General features: G+C 46.2%; 1 protein-coding gene across 3 annotated transcripts in view; it reads right to left on the bottom strand.

The window, feature by feature from the left end:
• Positions 1–18,202, bottom strand: part of CNNM2 (cyclin and CBS domain divalent metal cation transport mediator 2) — a 115,569-nt gene extending 97,367 nt beyond the window's left edge. For all 3 annotated transcript variants that reach the window (XM_036385450.1, XM_036385451.1, XM_036385452.2), the window contains exon 1: positions 16,591–18,202. In XM_036385450.1, the coding sequence (XP_036241343.1) occupies positions 16,591–18,169 (1,579 nt within the window). In that variant the 5' untranslated portion in view covers positions 18,170–18,202. The remainder of the gene's footprint in view (positions 1–16,590) is intronic.
• Positions 18,203–18,890: the final 688 nt, after the last annotated feature.

Below are 18,890 nucleotides of genomic sequence, written 5' to 3'. Positions count from 1 at the left end.
GCTTCACAGCTGAAGCCACTACAACCCCAGCCATTCTTCATCCCAAGAGGACTCCACAGCACACAAGATGCTGAGACCATATCACACACCACGATCCACCAGCTGTGAGCGTGATGGAACACCAAGGCCCCACCCCTCAAACCTACAGCCACCCCAAACTCATGATTTCACTCATACATCAAGTACCCTTCTCCCCAGACACAAACAAAACAGGGTAGCACATGTTTCAGTAGGAGTTGAGTCTTCCTACTCAATTTAGGAGCTGTAAGACAAGCACTAAGGCTGGTCTGATCCAGCCTTTTACAAGCTTTACATTTCACACTGATGTTATCAGCAAGTAAATCAAACACATCGCAAGCAAAAGAATTTTTCACATGTTTTTGCTATATGCATTCCTCTCAACTGAGTGTTCCGGATACATTAATTGTTTTCTGACAGTCATCTTTTCAATTAAGATCTGCTCCTTCCTTCCTTCCTAATTTTGCCAGTATGTTATACAAAGTTTAGTTGCTAACATGTTTCAACAGGGACAAGAGGAATGATCTGTAGAGATTAAAGCATGCCATGCATCAGCCAACTTTTCAAACAACTGACAAACTAAACACAAAACATCTTGAAAGGAGAGGTTTACAGAGATGACAGCTCTCTTATGATGGTTGGCCCCAAGATCATCACCATTTCTGTCAGTTGTCAAAGGTGTTGTGTTGCATTTTAAAAAATGGCAATTAAATCCCCAAACACACAGAAGAGGAGAGCCCACAAATGTTATACCTATATTTTATTAATTCAAATCCAAGCAAGATCACATAAGGTCATCTCTAATATGTACTAAATAGCACCACAGGAGTTCTGTTCCAGGTTTCACACAGGATCCTTGATAAAAGTGAGATGGAGATGATGTGCCCTTATGGATTACTTTCATTAACACAAACATCCAAGTTCTGCAGTCCTTAGGCTTAGCACTTGTCAAGGGCTCCAAATCAACAGCTTGTCTGGTCATAAACATCTTGGTATAGAGTGTGCTATTTTAAGAGACCAGCACCTATGGCTCAACTCCAGATGAGCAGTAAATGAACCATCCGCTCAATCCACAAACAGAGGAGCTAGTGGTAGGTTTTGTTTTCAAATAAAGATGCTACTGATTGTACATCAGCAAGAAGTCAAGTTGTAAGGCATTAACTAGTATGCTCTCATCTCATTTTCCCACCAGCAACATGATTCTCAGATCCAAGTTTTATTGCTCAATAGCCACAGCTTCTGCCAAAAATCACAAGGGAGCCAGGGGGAGGGGATGGCAAATATGAAACGGGACAACAGCTGTCAAGGTAATTTGATAGCAGCAATGGCTTCTTGAACCAGTGGACACTCTTGAGAATGTGAGCCAAGGCCTCCAGGCATCCACAGAAAAGCCAAGTAAGATAAAGAGCTCGGTGAGAGAGCAGATACAGATGTCTGAGACAGAGGAAAGAACAAAGAAAGCCAAGGCCATCTAACTTCTAAGAACTTCAGTTTTCCAAACAACAACAAAAAAAAAAATTCAGAGCAAGTGTCCAAATGAACCCTCCCAGCCATGAAGACAAACCATCTTTTGTTTGAAAAATGTTTGCAAGTTTTCCCAGTACTCTTTCCAAAAACATCTCAAAATTACAACATCCAAACAGAGAAGAGGAGTGAAGAATGAGCTGACAGATTAAAAGATCTGGTCAATAACCCTGTACAGGTTGAAATCTAGCTCAACTTCCACTAACAAGTAGTCACCTGCATTATGAGATTCACATACATTACACTTAGCACAAGTCAACTCCTAATAGACCAATGCCCACAGTCAAAAGGTGTGTCCATAACAGAGAAAATATCCAAAAGGAAGAGTTATCAGTGGAAACCCTGAAAGTTGCCATACTTTTAGTTTAGTTGGTCTGCTAAATGAACCATCCCTTCAGCAATGAGTCATATGCTTTGGTGAAACAGTAAGAAGAAAGCTCTTTTGCCTGTGTCTATGTGGCACCTGTTTTGGTGACATTAAATGGATCACAGAGATGTGCCAAAAACACAGGCAAGCACAAACAGCAAGACAGGAACATGTTAGCTGGGACAAGTGCAGCAGAGGGAGGTCAGACACTAATGATTACTCTCATCAGTAGGTTTTACCCTTGTTTTTAGGATAGTTTTCATTTTCTGTATTTTATGCTTTAAACTTCTCCCATGCTCTGAACAATTGCAGTTTTCTTACTTTCCCTCTCTTCCTAGGGCTTCTGGATTCTCCTCAACCACCCCTATACACAGGATTGTCTCAGCAATCTCACAGGAGTTTGCAATAGCTGGGAGAAGAAAAAAAAAAGCAAACAGAAATGCTCACAGCTTTGTTCAGTATTATTGCCACCTGCTACAGACATGTGACATACCAAGAAACATGCACCCACAGATGCATTTTGGCAGTGATGATGAAGCAGATCAATTGTTTCTTCATGCTGAAGTTAACATTTTGACTGACACTAATGCAGTTAGTCATTTATGTTAAAAAAAGCTTATTCTGATAGAGAAAAAAAAATAGATAACAACAGGTTACCAAAATTTAGTATTAAATTTGAAATCAAACTGCAAACTTAATTTAACACTCAGTTTTTCTAGTTAGATCTTCAAACATCATACTTGGGCCAAGCAGCCCCTGGTTTGTCCAAGGCTGCAGATCTCCCCCAAGCATTGCAGCTCCCTCACCTGACCCTGGAGGGACCATCTACTGCTATTTTTGAAAACACTTACTAAAAAAGCCCTCACCCAACACAGGAGCTTTTGCCTTAAGTGCTGGTCCTGCAGAGCAGACATCAGACCTGGAGGAGCAGGGAGGCCTCTGCAGGCCTCCTGACCCTCACAGGGGCAGATAAAGAGAATCCACAGAATGACTGCCTCGAAGCCAAACAGGTTTAACAGCCCTGCACCATCTCTGAGGCAAAAGGCAATTTGCTTGGTATGTCACAGATAAAACGTGCCTGTGTTGAGGCAGGGTAATGAGACATCTATCCCATGCCACTTCAAAAGGTTAACAACTCAAAGGTTGCAACACTCCCATCTCCTTGCCTGCAAAGGCTGCCCTACCTAGTCCCACCATCACTCCCTTTGGCTCCCTGTTCCAACACAAAGGGATAAAAAATTAAGGAAAAATAATTGTATCTAAAACTAGAAATCTACTTTTGTTACTTTTGGTAGCAACTTTGTCAATGACATTTCTGAATTCGCACTTTACTGAAGGTTACCACTCACTCACCTCTCCATTTAGTGAGTCAAAGGAAGAATGAATTAATTAATCCCTGTCCCCCTCCTTCCCTGCACAAGCCAAACTCCTGGGACAGGGATGAGAAAGTGGATCACACCTTCGCTGTCCCTGTCACATCCATTTTCTGAATGGGACAAGCAGGATAATTCTCAGTTCTTCCCTCCTGTTCCTATCTCCTATGTCAATGAAAACAGTAAAGAGCCAGGTCACTATGATCACAAGCCCAGCACATCTCTTCAAGCCAGAAAAACGGTGCCTGGATTATGAGTCAACACCAAGCTTCTGCACACACCGACACTTCAATCAGACATCAGTCACTAGAGGAAGCACAAAGAGACAGTGACAACGGTATCATCAGGCCACAGGTTCTTCCAATTCTGTGTCACAGAGTCAAGTCCACCCTAGGGAGCAACCACCAGACTAGTGACAGAACACAGCCTGTCAACACCCTCAGAAAAAGCAAGACACACTGAGTGCCATATGGAGGGGGCTGCCTGCACCGCCCTAGAGCAGGGCTGGACTATCACAAGGAGAATTCTTGCACACCCCTTTAATTGTTGGAATTAACTGGTGGGCTGCGCCTTCCCCACATCACATCACATCACCCCACATGGAAAAAGGGAAGAGTCCAACTAAGCCATCCTTTTTATCTCAAATGAATAGGATTCACCAGCAGTAAGAACAGACTTGGGTCTGTGTCACTGCATCCCTCCCAGCCAGCTTGCTAAAGATTCCTCGGAATGGGTGGCAGTGAAGAAGAGTGCAGTGTTACCCGCTGGTATAACTGACCTGTCCATGGGGCAAGAAAAACTTTCCAGTGGCACCAGGATTAAGGGTTCAAGACTTTCTGGTTCATGAGAGACCCAAGATATTTATTCATACTTGGGTTACCACCTTGTCACCAACAAGTAAAAAAGGATACTCACCTGCATGTCCCCAACTCTGGGAATTTAAGCACTAACAGGTTGACTCTTAAAGATTTGCCTACTAGGTTTTCAGCCCAAAAAACCAGGAAATTATTTAGTACATAATTAATCCTAAATTGGGCATTAGTTTAAAACTGTCTGAAAGCAAAAGTTAAGCAGCACAGGATAAGTGGCATCTCTGACTCAGTAAAGAAAAAACAACCTATCAAACCACTCTATGTCAGTAAGAGGTAAGAAACCAACAATTAACCCAAAAATTACCTCTGCAGCAGCAATTTTGGTAGCCATAAAGCTGCACAGAACAGAGCACTAACCATGGGACATTCACCTTAATTGTCTCTACACACTTGCCTAGTGGATGGCCTCACCTCATCAATCACCTAGTCTCTTTGTGTTTTTCCTCACCTCCTGCCAACAAATAGTGCCAGGAGAACTACACATTGATCTGAAAAGGGAGAGTGAAAACACTAGAGACAATGACAGCCAAGGAACTCAGGGCAAGAGAAACAAGATCTGAGTCACTGGAGGGGCTGTCAGTCTAAAGAAAGTTTCAATCATCATGCAATGAAGCTATTACATGAACATTAAACCAAACTCCTATTTATAGAACCTAAATTACAGTAGACAAGCTGAAACATACTGGCTCCCACTAAACCAATTCAGCTGATATAAGGGAAAGGGATAAAAATGAGTCCTCATTCTACAGCAAAGTAATTGAAGCACAAGGAGAGGCATCACAATCAACCACAGCTTTGGACAGTGCTAGGAAGTCCAAAAGATAAAACCAGCACTTTATCCTTGCCCAGCTCTCAACTCACTTGAAGCAGGTATGCCCTTGACTTCCTCAGGTCATTTTTCCATTATGAAGGAAAAAATGCAGGAATAGGAAAATTAAGTCTCAGTTTTGCAAGGATTAAAAAAAAAACCAAACCCAAAACAAGTTTGGTCCTATTTGTAAGACTTTTTGTATCTGGTCTTATCTTGAGGGTTTTTCCTAATGTCCCAGTCATCCTCAAAGTCACAAAAAACACTGAGATGAGAATTCCTTTTGTTAGGAGAATTGTTCACAGCAAGAGTTTTTCCTCCCAGGAACTACATGCTGCCTCTAACTGTGAGAGTACATGTTTAATCACAGTACACATTCATTCCTTGTCACAACTACTAACTGCAGCACTGGACAGGATGGTTAAGATAATCTAATTTCTTAAAAGAATCTTTGGAGTTTAAAGCATTTCATTCCCTCCCAAATGATCACTCTAAAAACAGGACACTGCAGTCCCAGTGATTTTCAAAGGAAATAAACCCAGACACTCCTAAAATCCCCAAGCCTACCAGCTTCTTCATGGTGACTCTTTGCTCAGCATCCTCCCTTTAACTTTTACTTTTCAAGCACTGTTCAAGGCACTCAACTCTTTCTATTGATCAAGAGGTGGATTCAAGTAGAAAACAAGGTACCTAGAAACAGCTTCCAACACTTTTAAGTGTGTTTCCAGGTAGAGATCAATCAGGTAGTGGGAACAATGGCAAAGAACAGATCATCATCAATACAAACTTGGTAAGAGACATTTTCTTAATTTCTCTAACCCATGCTTGGATTAAGACAGTCCACACAGTTATTAGTTCTAGGATGGCTGCATGTCTGTCTGAAAAAAAAAAAAAAAAGCATGTACTGATCTCTCTGGAAAGCTAAATAATTTAAATACAAAACCATCAGGAATTACAGCTAGACAACTTCCCCCTTTCTGAATATTTTCCTTGGAACTTTTTGGTTGAAGCCTGTGCATTGCATAGGGCTTAGAAGGCTATTACTCTTGGAAGCTATACTCCCAAATTCTTTCCTTTACTGGAAGATGTGAGGTTGATGATTTGCAAAGAAGAAATGTATTAAAGCCTCTTACCACTGGACCACGTTCAAACAGCAGGCAAGCAACAAGTTTAAACCCACTTTCCAGGCCAGGAATCAGAAATTAAAATGTCCTCAACACTAAAATGTATGCGTGTCTTCACTCTACCCCACACACTTCTGCAGTGTCTCTCTCATAATAAAACAAGGCTTGTTCAAAGATTACAGCAAAGACTGGAAAATTCAAAACAGCTGCTCTGGAAAGAAAAAAAACATTAATAGAATAGAGCCATTGACATCAGAGCTCTCCTGGTAGACCTCTCATCCCATGCACAGCAAGTGTTCCCATGCAGAGAGGAGGAGCAGAGGCTGGGATTCCCATCCACGGTGCATCACACAGCACAGGGAAACCTTCATCCCCACCCTGAACCCCAGGGGCATTGAAGAAAGCAGGAAAGAAGAAATCTACTCTATTTACTGGCTCATTGACTGCACACACTACAACTGCAACTGCACTCACAGGTTCGGCTCTACGACTGGCATCAAGCAACAGATTGCTGTAGTTCTTGGAGCCTGCATCCAGTAGGTAATTAAGTTTTTTCACTGCCACAGCTGCCTTCCTCAAGCTCTAACCTCAGGGGATTCCCACGCTGGGAAGTTTCACCCCCCACCATGACTGCCTACAGGGTGAACTGTGGAACTTCTCCATTTCCAGGTTCTCCTTGGGAGCCTTCAGACAATACAGCACCAGCTGAATTAAACTAGCACACTACTGGTAAAGCAGCTTCATACTAGTGATCACAGATACCCTCTAGCTTTTTGTCAAACAAACAGAAAGACCTAGAAAACTGTCAGTCCTGATTATGATGGAGAGGCTGGGTCCATCATATGGGATCAGAGCTTTAAGCATGCTGTGATCCCTGTAAGGGTCACAGGAAAACACAAACACACCAGAAACTGGCTTTCCTCTACACAACACACAAGACAGTCTCCCACTCCTCTTGCAAGTGAGCATTCAAAACTTTAGCAGCTGACTAAAAGGGTTGAGTCTGAAGTACACTGTACAGCATTTTTATTAAGAGAGATAATGATTTGGACAGGGATCTTGATTACTCTAGGAGAAATCCCATCCACACAGTATAAGCAATTCTTCAACACTAAGAGAAGGAAAAAAAAATACTCCCCATGAACAGTGTGAAGTTCTTGAAATTCACTGTTTTGAAATTAGTGTTTTCAAACCTAACCACTCCAAAAGGCTCCAGGCAAATTAGAACATCAACAAGAAGATAAAAGTTATTCCCCATGAGGGTAGGGAACCAGCACGCAACAAGACCAGATCACATCTAAAAACAGCATAAATCCCAAACCTTTACAACCATGTAGTCCATGTGGTGAGCTACTCACAGGTCCACTGGCCCAACTTCCAGTGAGGCATCTCTTATTCCTCTATTCTGCTGGAGGAAAAAGAAGACCTAAAGCAGTGAGTCTTCAAGGTACTTTGAGAGATTCTTCCTCACCCAATACTCACACACTGCAACAAGATATTTAAATAAAAACTGAAAGTCAGAAAGCCAAAAAGCTTTATTTGTACACATACCTCAGCTACACAGCAGGGAAAAAAAACCCCACACAAATTCACAGAGCAAACTATATCACATTAATTTATCCATCTTGAATCAAAATCTTAGTGATGTCCCTCAGAGTTCAAGTTAGAGCTACTGAGTAACTCTTATTCACAATTCTGACCTACTTTAATGAGTAAAAAATTGAACTGAAGCCTCTTTACTAGATGCCCTTTAATATCAGCTGAAGGTCCCTGTCTGCTCTTGCTGTGTATGGGAATTGTAACAGTAAGAGCTGTTCTTGCTTCCAATGGAAAGATGTCCCAAGCAAGATAGGAAGAACTAAGCCTGCAGCTTGCCTAAAACCCACAGCCACACCTACTTTCAATGCCAGATTGTAAATTTTTATCAAGAACAAGTTCACACTGGCAGATTTTCTTCCTATTTGTAGGAATCTAGAAATTGCTGACAAGCAATTCACAAGCAATAAAAGCAGGCAACTGATCGTCCTTGTCCTCATGTAATTGCTGCATGGAAAGGGGTCCTGCAGGCTGCACTTTGAACCCCCCAGTGCAAAGGGTAGGCAGGACAATCTCCTGAAAGCCAGAGGTGGAGTCCTGGAAAAAAACCAGAAATGGCAAGATCCTTCCTAAAATCGTTTGCTGGCAGCAGAGTATCCAACCAAGGCAGAATCAGCATTTTTGCTGCCCTCATTATCCATGGGTAAATGGGGAAAATAAAGCCTTGTTCACCTCCACGAGGATCAGCTGTCACAAAGGGCTCTGTCACATCACTGTAAGAGATTATACCACCATTAAAAAAAAAAAAAAAAAAAAAAAAAAACTTGTTGTAAAGAAAACCCCAACTTTCATTCACACCTGCTCTGGGAAAGAACCTCAAGGAAGTAGGAGCCCATTCTGAGGGCACAGTTCACCCTGCAGAGAGCAATGTTACCACACCACTCTCATCTGAAGAGCAGCTCCTTTTGGGACTGCCAGCAAAAGAATGGTGTCATCCCAACAGAAAGCATTACAGAAAACAGAACTATACAGATCTTTTGTGCTCAATGTATGTGTTCATCTCCCAGCCCCAGTGCCTTCGGCTGGAGCAAAGCTCTTGTGTGGTTAATTAGTAACTGCAGCTGAGCCCTGTTAACTTGTAAACTCCTGAGGCCTCCACAATCATCAGGTTTCAGCTACCAGAATGACAGGCATCACACTTATTCTGTCCTTCAAAATAGGATTCCTGGATGAGCAGGGCTGTTGTTTCATAAACACTGAAATTATTATACCAAACAATTCATAAGTGAAATGCTTCAATATAAAGAAACACAAGTGAGTCCCAGCCACACAAGCTTTCTTTGCTTTGAAGTTTCTGTTTAATCTAGGGCTTGGATATTTTAAGACAAGTTGGTTACAAGACAAGTTGTTTTTCTAGTATTCTTTCACTAGTCCTTTCAAGCAGATATCATCACCAGTAGGTGAAGAGCAAGTCTGAGTAATGTTTTTAAATCACAAAAATAACCACAAACACCCATGTAAGAATCCCAATTTCAACATGCCAGCCAACCCAGACAAAGAAACACCTCTGGCATTACAGGCTGTGTACTACAACAAGCCAATCCTCAAAGGAAAACAACCTATATGATGCCCCATAGACAGCATGGAAGTGTGGAAAATCCTGGAAGCCATTCTTCACTTCAGTGAAAGCTGGCTGTCTACCAAAACTCTGGAAGGCTCCCAGACAATTAACAGAAAACATGACAACAATGGCTCAAAGATTCCCAAGGGCACCTACCTATGACCCTTCAGAGTGGCAAGTTACTACAGACAAAGCCATAAACAGGGAAGAGAACACTTCTGAGTAAGGGAGGACCAAAAAAAGGAAAGAGTTAATGGAGACATGCTCTTCTCACACATGTTTTGTATAACATCACAGCATAGCTTATTCTACCAGCTATTGTGCCATGCAGATTTCCTGGCCAAGGGAAAAAGTGCATTCCTCCACAAGAAGGTTAATGACAGATTTATGCATCTTGTTTTCTATGATTATATATTGGTGAAAAGTGAAACAAAACCCCATCACTTCATAGTCCTGAAATGACTCAGTGACCTTGGCAGGAGCCAGACTGGATTAACCACCTGGTATGGACTGTTAGCCACGGGCTGTGGGCAGTAGCTCATTAGCATCAAGTATTTACACTCCTATTTGTAGCTGGTAGGCTGTAATTCAGGACCTTGTCAAATTAACAAGAGTGCCAGGTCGCACTCACTAGGGTATGGTTCAGGGTACTCTGTGTTGAGGGCTAGTTTTACAAGCTCCATTAGTGAAATTGGAAGGGACTCAACAGTAGAAGTGCCATTGGCCTACCTAGACTGGCAATTGCCCCACAGCTCTGTAGAGGCACGTAAGTAAATGCAAAAATGAGCTCTTGCTAAGTATTAGTGAAAAAAGCACAGCTTGGTGGTCTACAGATTTGCTCAACACTGCTTGGCCACTGCTTTCATTCTCATCCTACTTGATCCTGACTAAGCTGCTGTATGACTGACTTAGGACTCTTAATATTGAGCAGACATTAAATGTTTAAAGGAGGTGAATTAGTGAGACTTTGAATCCTCCAGGTCTTAATTCCTGTGCACTAGGATGTGTGCCCCCCAAGTGAAGTGAGCAAGACAAAATGTGACACCAGACAACACCAGGAAGATGAGGAGATCTTGTCACAGTCTAGTGGCACTGATGCTCCAAGTTAAGCAGCCTAATAACCCCCACAATACTTCCCCCCACTAAAATGATTTCTTCAATAAAACAGGGAGGAGACTTGGGCTCATAACACGTATGAAGTGTGAGGTGGCTCACACCCTCATTTCCTAAATTACCAGCTGGAGTGATACCATCGCTTAACAAAACAAAACCTACCTTTGGATGGCTTCATGCAGAACTGACAACCAGAAATGTACTACTAGACCCACCTCTCTCTGCCACTAGCACTACACAGCTACAGACAGGAGACACCCACTACTGGTGTTTGTTTCTGTGTAACAACTGACAAAGGTTCAATGCTGATTAGACATGCTCCCAGAGAGAAATAAGCATCTAGGGCTATTTAATAAAGACAGTATCTTTAGTTCCAGAACTTCCTGAATCACAGCCTGATGAGATCAGTAAGCTTCCGTGCGGAACAAAATAAATTGGCTCTTTTCTAATACTTTCTCTAAGCAGCCCCAGCCATTGTCAGGAATTACCTACTGCAGAGGATTCGCTGTTATTGTTCTTATGCCCTCAGAGTCAACTGAAGTTCACTGAGAAAATGTTCTGCTCCTCAGAGCCTCATGTCAGCAGAGGAAAAAAACAAAACTCAAAAAAATCTCAGACCTGGAAGGACAGTGTGATTGTTAAAGTACCTGATCAGTTTCCTACACTAATGAATTCACTCAGAAGTTGATATTCTGCCTCTTGGGTCTATCCTGCTCCAACACTGGCTGTGAAATGCTGTTGGCTGCACAGACTGACCTGAAGTTTACATCTGTGCCTATTACAGATAACCTCTACAGACACAGAGAAAGCAGATAGGAGTATGGTTCACTTGTGGTGGAATTCACTCCCATCAGCTTCAGCACAGGAAAGCATTTGCTAACTGAGCAAACAGCTGAGGGGAGGAAAAGGCAACTTCTTGTGTTTGTCAAATGACAAGAATTGTGAACAACTGGTTAAAAAGCAATCAAAGAACCATATCCAACACAGGCATCAAACTCAAACCTCTACTGCTCAAGCCATTTAATTCACTCACTCCTCTCCCTGCCAGCCACCTGAAACACATTTCTTCCTACTCTCAGCAGCAGAAGGACTCCTCAGCCAGGCTTCTCACCAAAGCTGCTCTTCTAGTAGCCTCTCTTCTCCTGGTGCCTATAAAATGCTCCCAGTAGGGAGCCCAGGAAGAACTGGAGCTGCTCCCTGATGCATTCCCCTTGGAGCCTCTCCCTGGCCATACCAGCAGGAGGGCTGCCTGCAGTCACCCACATCCGCTGCTCCTGCTGGAACGAGCACGCATCCCCCAGGAGCTCTGCAAGGCCAGCAGAGCTCTTGGCAGTGCAGTACCTGCGGGTGCTGCGCTGTCAGACAGCCAAGGAACAGTTTGTCACGAGGCAACCCCCACCCCCACATGCAATTTTTGTTCAGGGAATAAATCTGCAGGCATAGCATGCTAAGACTTCTGTTTCTTGGTGGCAAATTCCTTCCCACCTACCACTCCTCTACTCTCTTCACACAGAAAGGTCTCCACACTGGACCTCCTCAACACTCTCTCTGTTACGTGAATTTCCCAAAAAGGATCAGAGGAGGTGCCTTTTATTAGCTAAGCAGCCTTGAAAACGATATTGTTTTCCAAGAAGTATTACGTGCCTTTCATAATGCCAGAAAGGATTTATGTAGTTTCTTCCAGTTTCTCGTAATGCTGCAGTCACAGGGTTACACGGAAAAAGTGCCCAGGAGACAGACAACCTGCTAGATAAACTAGAAAGTGAGCATTCAGACCTACTAAATCAAAGTTACTCAGGTGAAGACTGGACTCAGATTCAGCAGGTCATAAAACTTGAAAGGAACCAGGAAAGAAGCCACCTACAAACCTGGATTAGAGCTGCACCAGAAAGATAAGTGACCTAATAACAAAAAAGCCCCTCAGACCAAGTGACCTAATAACAGAAAAAAACCTCTCAGACCAACAATAGTAATGCAGAACTTTGGATCCCTGGGCTATGAATTACTTGCTATCCTATCTGTTTCCAAAAAGAGGATCTATGTGCTCAAAAGAGAAGTAGGTCTAGGTATTCTTCACTGCACTCAAAAGTCTGAAGTTTATGTTTCAGGCTGCTGGGACTTGGTTTTCTTTCAAGGGGGAGGAGGAACTAGAAAAGAAATGGACAAATTTTTTCCTCCATGACCACTCTAAATCAAGGACCAAACACACATGCTACTAAAACCAGACAACGCAATACCAGCAAAGCCTGAAGAAAGTATCATCAAGCTGAATCTGACAAAGTTTTCAGGGGAGAAAAACCCTTTTAAAGTCCAGTTGGCAAATATTTTAACAAGGAATCTAGGAGTTTTCTCAAGGCTGCCATGTGATTAAGAAAATGAGAGCTCAGAACTGCTGCACAGTTATTGTGGCTTCTTTGCAACAGGTTATTAAGCTCTGATCTGTAGTATAAAAAAATAGTGGAAACATATATAAATAAGATCAAAACATATGACTCAAAGTCCCCAGATAAGGAGGACTCCCACTGAGAAACTGCTGCCCTCCAAAGTCATCCAGGCCACCAGGAATACAGCTGTAGAATGGCTTGCAGAAAGTGGGCCAATCTTGAAATATTAGTATTATAACATGAGGCTTTTCAAACTGAGTTTTTGAGTTCTAGCAAACATGGAGCTAGAAATAGAATGCTTTGGATTTAGGTTCACATATGCAGAGATCTGCCTGTGAAAAACACCAAGAGCAAGTGCCAGAGAGCATTTAAGCAGAGACCAAGAGAGACTGTCAAAAAGGAACAGAAAACAGGGTGGGGGGAAGAAAAAAAAAAAGGCAGGTCCACACACACATTGACAAGAAAAAGAAGATCAGTGGAGACAGTTCACCAGGTTCTTTCCAAAAATGACTCCATGGCCCATTCAATCTCTGCTGCTGTTTAGGAACCAGGACACAAATCAATCCTGGAATAGGTAACACCTTGCTCCCCTTTACTGCAATAGCCAACATTAGATTAAATACCTCTTTGCTCTGAGCAAAGTCAGGCAGGTTCTTTCCTAGGCCAGTACAAAAGGTACCTTAGACTCCCTTGCATTAAATTTGAATAATTGAATTCAAGTTAAGCACTCAATCTGCTTAACCTGTAGACAAGTGGATTTGACAGCTCTAGTAAAAGTTTAAAGTCTGTTTTTAGAACAGAAAAATCACACCTATTTCAAAGGCTACTTATTTATTTATTTATTTGCAAGTAAACCATGCTTTTTAGAGGAGAAGCTTGTTTGTGGACTGCTTCAGGAATCATGTTTATTCACACTTTAGGAGATTAGACCAGCAAGGGGGTGGGAATGTGCTGAAGCTCTCTTAAAATTAAGTTTCTTGCCCGGCAGCATGGAAGTGAAACAGATACTTATTTTGCAATTGTAGTCAAAGAATGTTAACAATAGGCCCACCACCAAATCCTCCAGCTGTTCAGGCTAAGCACTAGAACAAGTACAGAACTACCCATTTCATCTTCTGCAACATACAAGGATGTATATCCTGCTGTGTTTGGCTTTTAATTGCCTCATTGTAAGCCTCCATTCCACATTTAGGTTAAGAAGGTTTTGCTTCTCTCCAAAATGTAAATTTCAAAATGCCACGTACACAGCTAATTATCAAACTTACTAGAAAAAAACCCATCCTCTCTCCTCAAATCAAAGTTTTAACTGGCAGCACTATCACATGAACTGCCTTTTGCACCCAACAGTGGTAGCAGGGGCCTGGGTATCAAAAAAGACACAGTTAAGAGTTTTGAAGCAAGCTGGCTGTGGCAGAAGATCAATGTGATGGGAAGGGAATGATTAAAAACTGTAAGCTTATTTATTTCCAGCACTCTACTGGAGAGTAACATGCAATTTGATTCTCACCTTTAATTTGGTACATTCTCATGGGAATTTGGCAAGGTTGCTCTGAAGAAGAAAGTTGGAAGAGCTCTTGCAAAAGACACTGTGCTATGCCAGATCAAGCCAGCTATCAGTTATTTACATTCATTTCAAAGGACACAAAGGAAGCCACTTATTTCCACTATATCTGCACTTTTTAAAGAGAAACCAGTTAGGACAAAGCTGATTCTAACACAGGGCTTGCCCATACAGACCAACCAGCATAGTGACTCTGGAGTAAACATTTAAGTATGCTCAAACGAGCCTGAATTAATTCCCAACTACAGAGACTATTCCAGGGCTCAGCACTGGCAGGAGGGAACACACACGTCAACAGCCATCGTGAACCTGTGCTACTGGGATGTTTCCTAGCACAGGCAAGAAACTGGCTACCAGGGAAAGGGATCTCTAGTCTGCACCTTCCAAGTCACCCAGGAGAATTTTTAAGAATCCTATTTTAAGCACCAGTTTCAGGAGCTCTAAGGAGGAATTTGGCTTAGCCACCCTCGCAGGATTAACGCGCACACCTAATTCTCCCAGCTGTTCAATAAAAGGACTGTGCTAACACACAGTGCATTCCATCCCTTCAGACCAGGGAAATAAACTACCAACATAACACGCATTTCTTCAGACACATTGCTGCATACAGAACTAGAACACACCCACAAGTCCCACTACAGGCTAAGAACCCTATTGTGCTATCTGGAGTCTGAACCACAGGGACAGAGAGGAAAAAGAACCACCCTCCACTCACACATGCAGCAAAATCCACCTTAACCAGCCAACAGTTAAGTGACATCATTGAGTTTCCCACATCCAAGCTGCAGATCCTGCAGTGTGGAAACCACAGCCAAGGGAGGCCCTCCCTCATCTCTCCTTCAACACCTCCAAAACCAACTAAGACTTCCCCATCTCTACACACAGGCTGAAAGAGATAAAGATAACCACCACTGCACTGGTCAGTAAAAAGCAGGACTACATTCACCTTCTATACACAAAGATGAAATAAACATGAGGTAACCTTCCAAACCCCCAAAACTGAGTTAAACAGAATGAAGAAGATCCAATGCCATGACACAAGAGATTAGCATGTGGACAAAACAGCAACTGAAACTTAAGTCGTAATTTAAACTTAGCTGGAGAGAACATTCACCAATTCACAAAGTTTTTTTTTCAAGGTAATTTATGCAGTTAATAAAAGGTGAGATCAAATATTCCCCACTAGATTTCCCCTCTCAAGCAAATCACCCCCCAGGAATTGAGCTGTTCCATGGTACTTTGATCAGATCTCCCTTGGTATGAACCCAGGAGTCTGGTGGCATTCCAAACAGCCTCTCTTTTTCCAGCACAGGAGTCCACACATCCAAACTGTCTGAAATTTCACTAAACAACTACTTTGAAAGCTCCCTCCTGCACAGGCCACAGAGCATTATTATTTGCCTTGCAGAGAGGAACAGATTTTAAAAAGAAAATGAAAAGATGTTTCTTCCTTACTCATAAGCAAGGATGTTTTTTTCCTTACTCATAAGCAATTCTTCTAATAAGAATTAAGTTGTATTTGTCAAGTCAGCACCACCTACAATTAAGAGAAAGGCGTAAAGTCTCAGTCCCATTCTGATGCAACTAATATACAAGTTACACTACAGAGCTAGAACGTGTCACGTCTTTGCTGAGCCTGTGGTCCTGAAGCACAGGATAGCCTGGGGAAAAAGAGCTGTAACTCTGAAGTGCAGCACCAACAGGTGCTTTGGAATATATTTTAAGACATTGAAATGATTTATGAGTTACAAGATCAAAGTGTCAATCAAAGCAACTGGAACACGAGCAGAGAGCTGAGGTCGGCTTGCTGAGCCTATGAATGGAGCTAAAACGCCTTGTTTATCTCAGCACGTGTGTGCACTGAGCCTGAAAGGCACCGAGCAGCCCACCCACTCCCCCCAGTCAGGCCAGCTGAAAAAGCACAGAGAAGACACAGCCAAGGAATGGGCGCGGATTCCCGTCAGTGGTTCTCACTATAACGGACAGATGAGTGGAAAAAGCAAGAAGGAAAACAACCTTGCTTGGCACCATGCCCATACACACATCCCAGTGCAGTGGGGGAAAGAGGGCTGGGGGCACATCCCAGCCGTGGATCAGCTTTCTGGCCCAGGGAATGAGCAGATCTGGCAGATGTCTAAATACTGGTCACTCACAGTCCAGAAAGCACCTGCCCACAGCCCTCCATGAGCAGGAGGCCCCGCTGCGGAGCTCCCTTGCTGCAAGCAGGTGGATGCTGACCACCACCGAGCAGCACCTCCCCATCACACCCCGCCCCAGGCACGGGCCCACCTTTCTTGAACTCCTCCAGCATGGCATCGAGCTTGGTGTCATTGAAGACAAAGTGCAGCGGGTGGTTGTAGAAGCGGGTGATGGTCTTGAGCGGCGTGCAGTCATCGGGGTCCACAAAAGCCAGGTCCTTAACAAAGAGCAAGTCCACGATGTTGGAGCGGTCGCCCTCGAAAACAGGGATGCGGGTGTAACCGCTCTCCATGATCTCGGACATAGTGTTGAAGTCGAGCACAGCTTCGGCGGCGATCATAAAGCAGTCTCGGAGGGGAGTCATCACGTCCTCCACAGTCTTGGTGCGCAGTTCCAGGGCTCCTTGGATAATGTTGAGCTCCTCCTTGACTAGATCGTTATAAGGGTCGGTGACCCGCAGCATCTCCAACAACTTCTCACGGTTATAGACCGTGCCGATCTCCTGGCCCAGGACACAGTCCAGCAACTTGCTGACGGGGTAGGAGGCCGGGAAGGTCATCATCATGAAAAACTTGGTGAGGAAGATGGTGTTGGCGCCCACGGCCAGGCCGTGCCGAGAGCAAATAGCCTGCGGCACGATCTCGCCGAAGATGACGATACCGATGGTGGAGACCACCACGGCCACCAGCCCAGAGCCGGCAATGTCATCCAGCAGGATGGTAAGGGTGGTGTTGACCAGGACATTGCCCAGCAGGAGGGAGCACAGCAGGTAGTTGCCCTGACGCCGCACAGGCTCGATGCGCTTGGCGTAGTTCTTCTCTTTGTCCGTGCCACAGTTCTGCACGATGCGCAGTTCCATGGGGTCCAGGGCCATCAGGCCCAGGTTGAGGCCACTGAACATGCCCGAGAGGCACAGGAGGAGCGAGATGAAGATGACCTGCAGCCAGAAGGGCAGCAGGAACTTCTTCTCCTCGCCCACGATCATCTTGGTGTCCTCACCGTCATGGTAGATCCAAGTGGTCTCACCCCAGGGCGGGGGTCCCGCCGGCCCCTCGACGCCCGCCAGCCCTCCGGGAGCCCCGGGCCCCAGGGCGGCGGCGGCGGGGGCCGAGACGGAGGTGCACAGGTAGTAGGACTTGCTCTTCTCCGTTTTGCGCAGGGGCTTGATCTCGATCTCGATGATGCCCGAGGTGCGGCGGTTGAGCACGATGTGCGGCAGGATGATGATGTCCGAGGTGCGGATGCCGCAGCGCTGCGGGGCCCCGCCGCTACCCGCCGACCCGCCGCCGCCCCCGCCACCGCCGCGCCCCGCCGGCCCCGCCGCCGCCCGCCCGCCCCGCCGCCGCTCGTGCTCCGTGAAGGCGATGCGCGACCACGTCTCGTTGTTGATGTTCTGCCCGTAGACCCGCAGCTTCACCCGCGTCCGTTCGCTCACCCGCAGCGCGCCCCCCTCCATGAAGGAGACGTCGTCCGTGTCCTCCAGCCGCAGGCCGATGATCACCGTCTCCTCCGCCGCCGGCGGGGGCACGACGGCGGCGGGCGGCGCGGCAGCGGTGGCGGCCGGGGGCCGCCGGCCCAGGCAGCCGCCGAGCAGCAGCAAGAGCAGCAAGAGCAGCACCCGCGCCCCCCGGCCGCCCCCCGCCATGTTCCCACCGGGCAGCGCGGCCATCTTTAGTCAGGGCTCGGCGCCGCCGCGGCCCCGCATCACCGCGCAGCGCCTGCGGCGTGCCCCGGCTTCCCCGGCGGCGGCGGTGGCGGCGGGCGCGGCGGCGGCGGCGAGCGAGGCGCGGGCTCGGCTGCCCGCGGGACCCGACGGGCGGCGACTGCCGAGCCGGGCCGACCAGCGCCGCCTCTACCCGCGCCCGCCCCGCCCCGCCCCGCCCGCCGCTCGGGGGAGGGGCCTCTGCCCGGCGCCGCCAATCAGCGCCCGCCCGCTCCCCAATCAGCGCCAGGCCACGCCTCCTCCGCGCCTCGCCCCCTCCCCAGCCCCGGGGGCGCGTGACTCCGGTGTGTACGCCGGGCGCGCGGGGGCGGAGCCGGCCGTGCAGCCGTGGCCAATGGCGGCGGCGCTCCGGGCCGAAGGGGGCGGAGTCTTAGGAGGGGCGCGACCAATGGGGGTGCGGTGCGGCTGGCGCGCGCTGTGCTCGGGAGGAGCAGCCCCGGGAGCGCCCGCGCCGGGGTACAGGGTGGCCGAACGGGCCCGGCGATCCCGCTTCCCCCCCGTTCCCGCCCGGACCACGGCGACCGCCGCTCCCCTCGGACCCACCGCGCCGCTCGCCCCCTTCAGTGGCCCGGGAGCGCCGCCCCGCGTCCGCGCGCCGCACCGGTCGGCGGTTGCGCAGCGCCCCCTGGCGGTCCCGCCGCGCCTCGTAGGCCCGGCCCGACGGGGC

The sequence above is a fragment of the Molothrus ater genome, chromosome 8 (assembly GCF_012460135.2).
Source record: "Molothrus ater isolate BHLD 08-10-18 breed brown headed cowbird chromosome 8, BPBGC_Mater_1.1, whole genome shotgun sequence".
NCBI classification, from domain to species: Eukaryota; Metazoa; Chordata; class Aves; order Passeriformes; family Icteridae; genus Molothrus; species Molothrus ater.
Note: the sequence above shows the minus strand (reverse complement) of the source record. Positions and strands in the feature narration are given on the sequence as shown.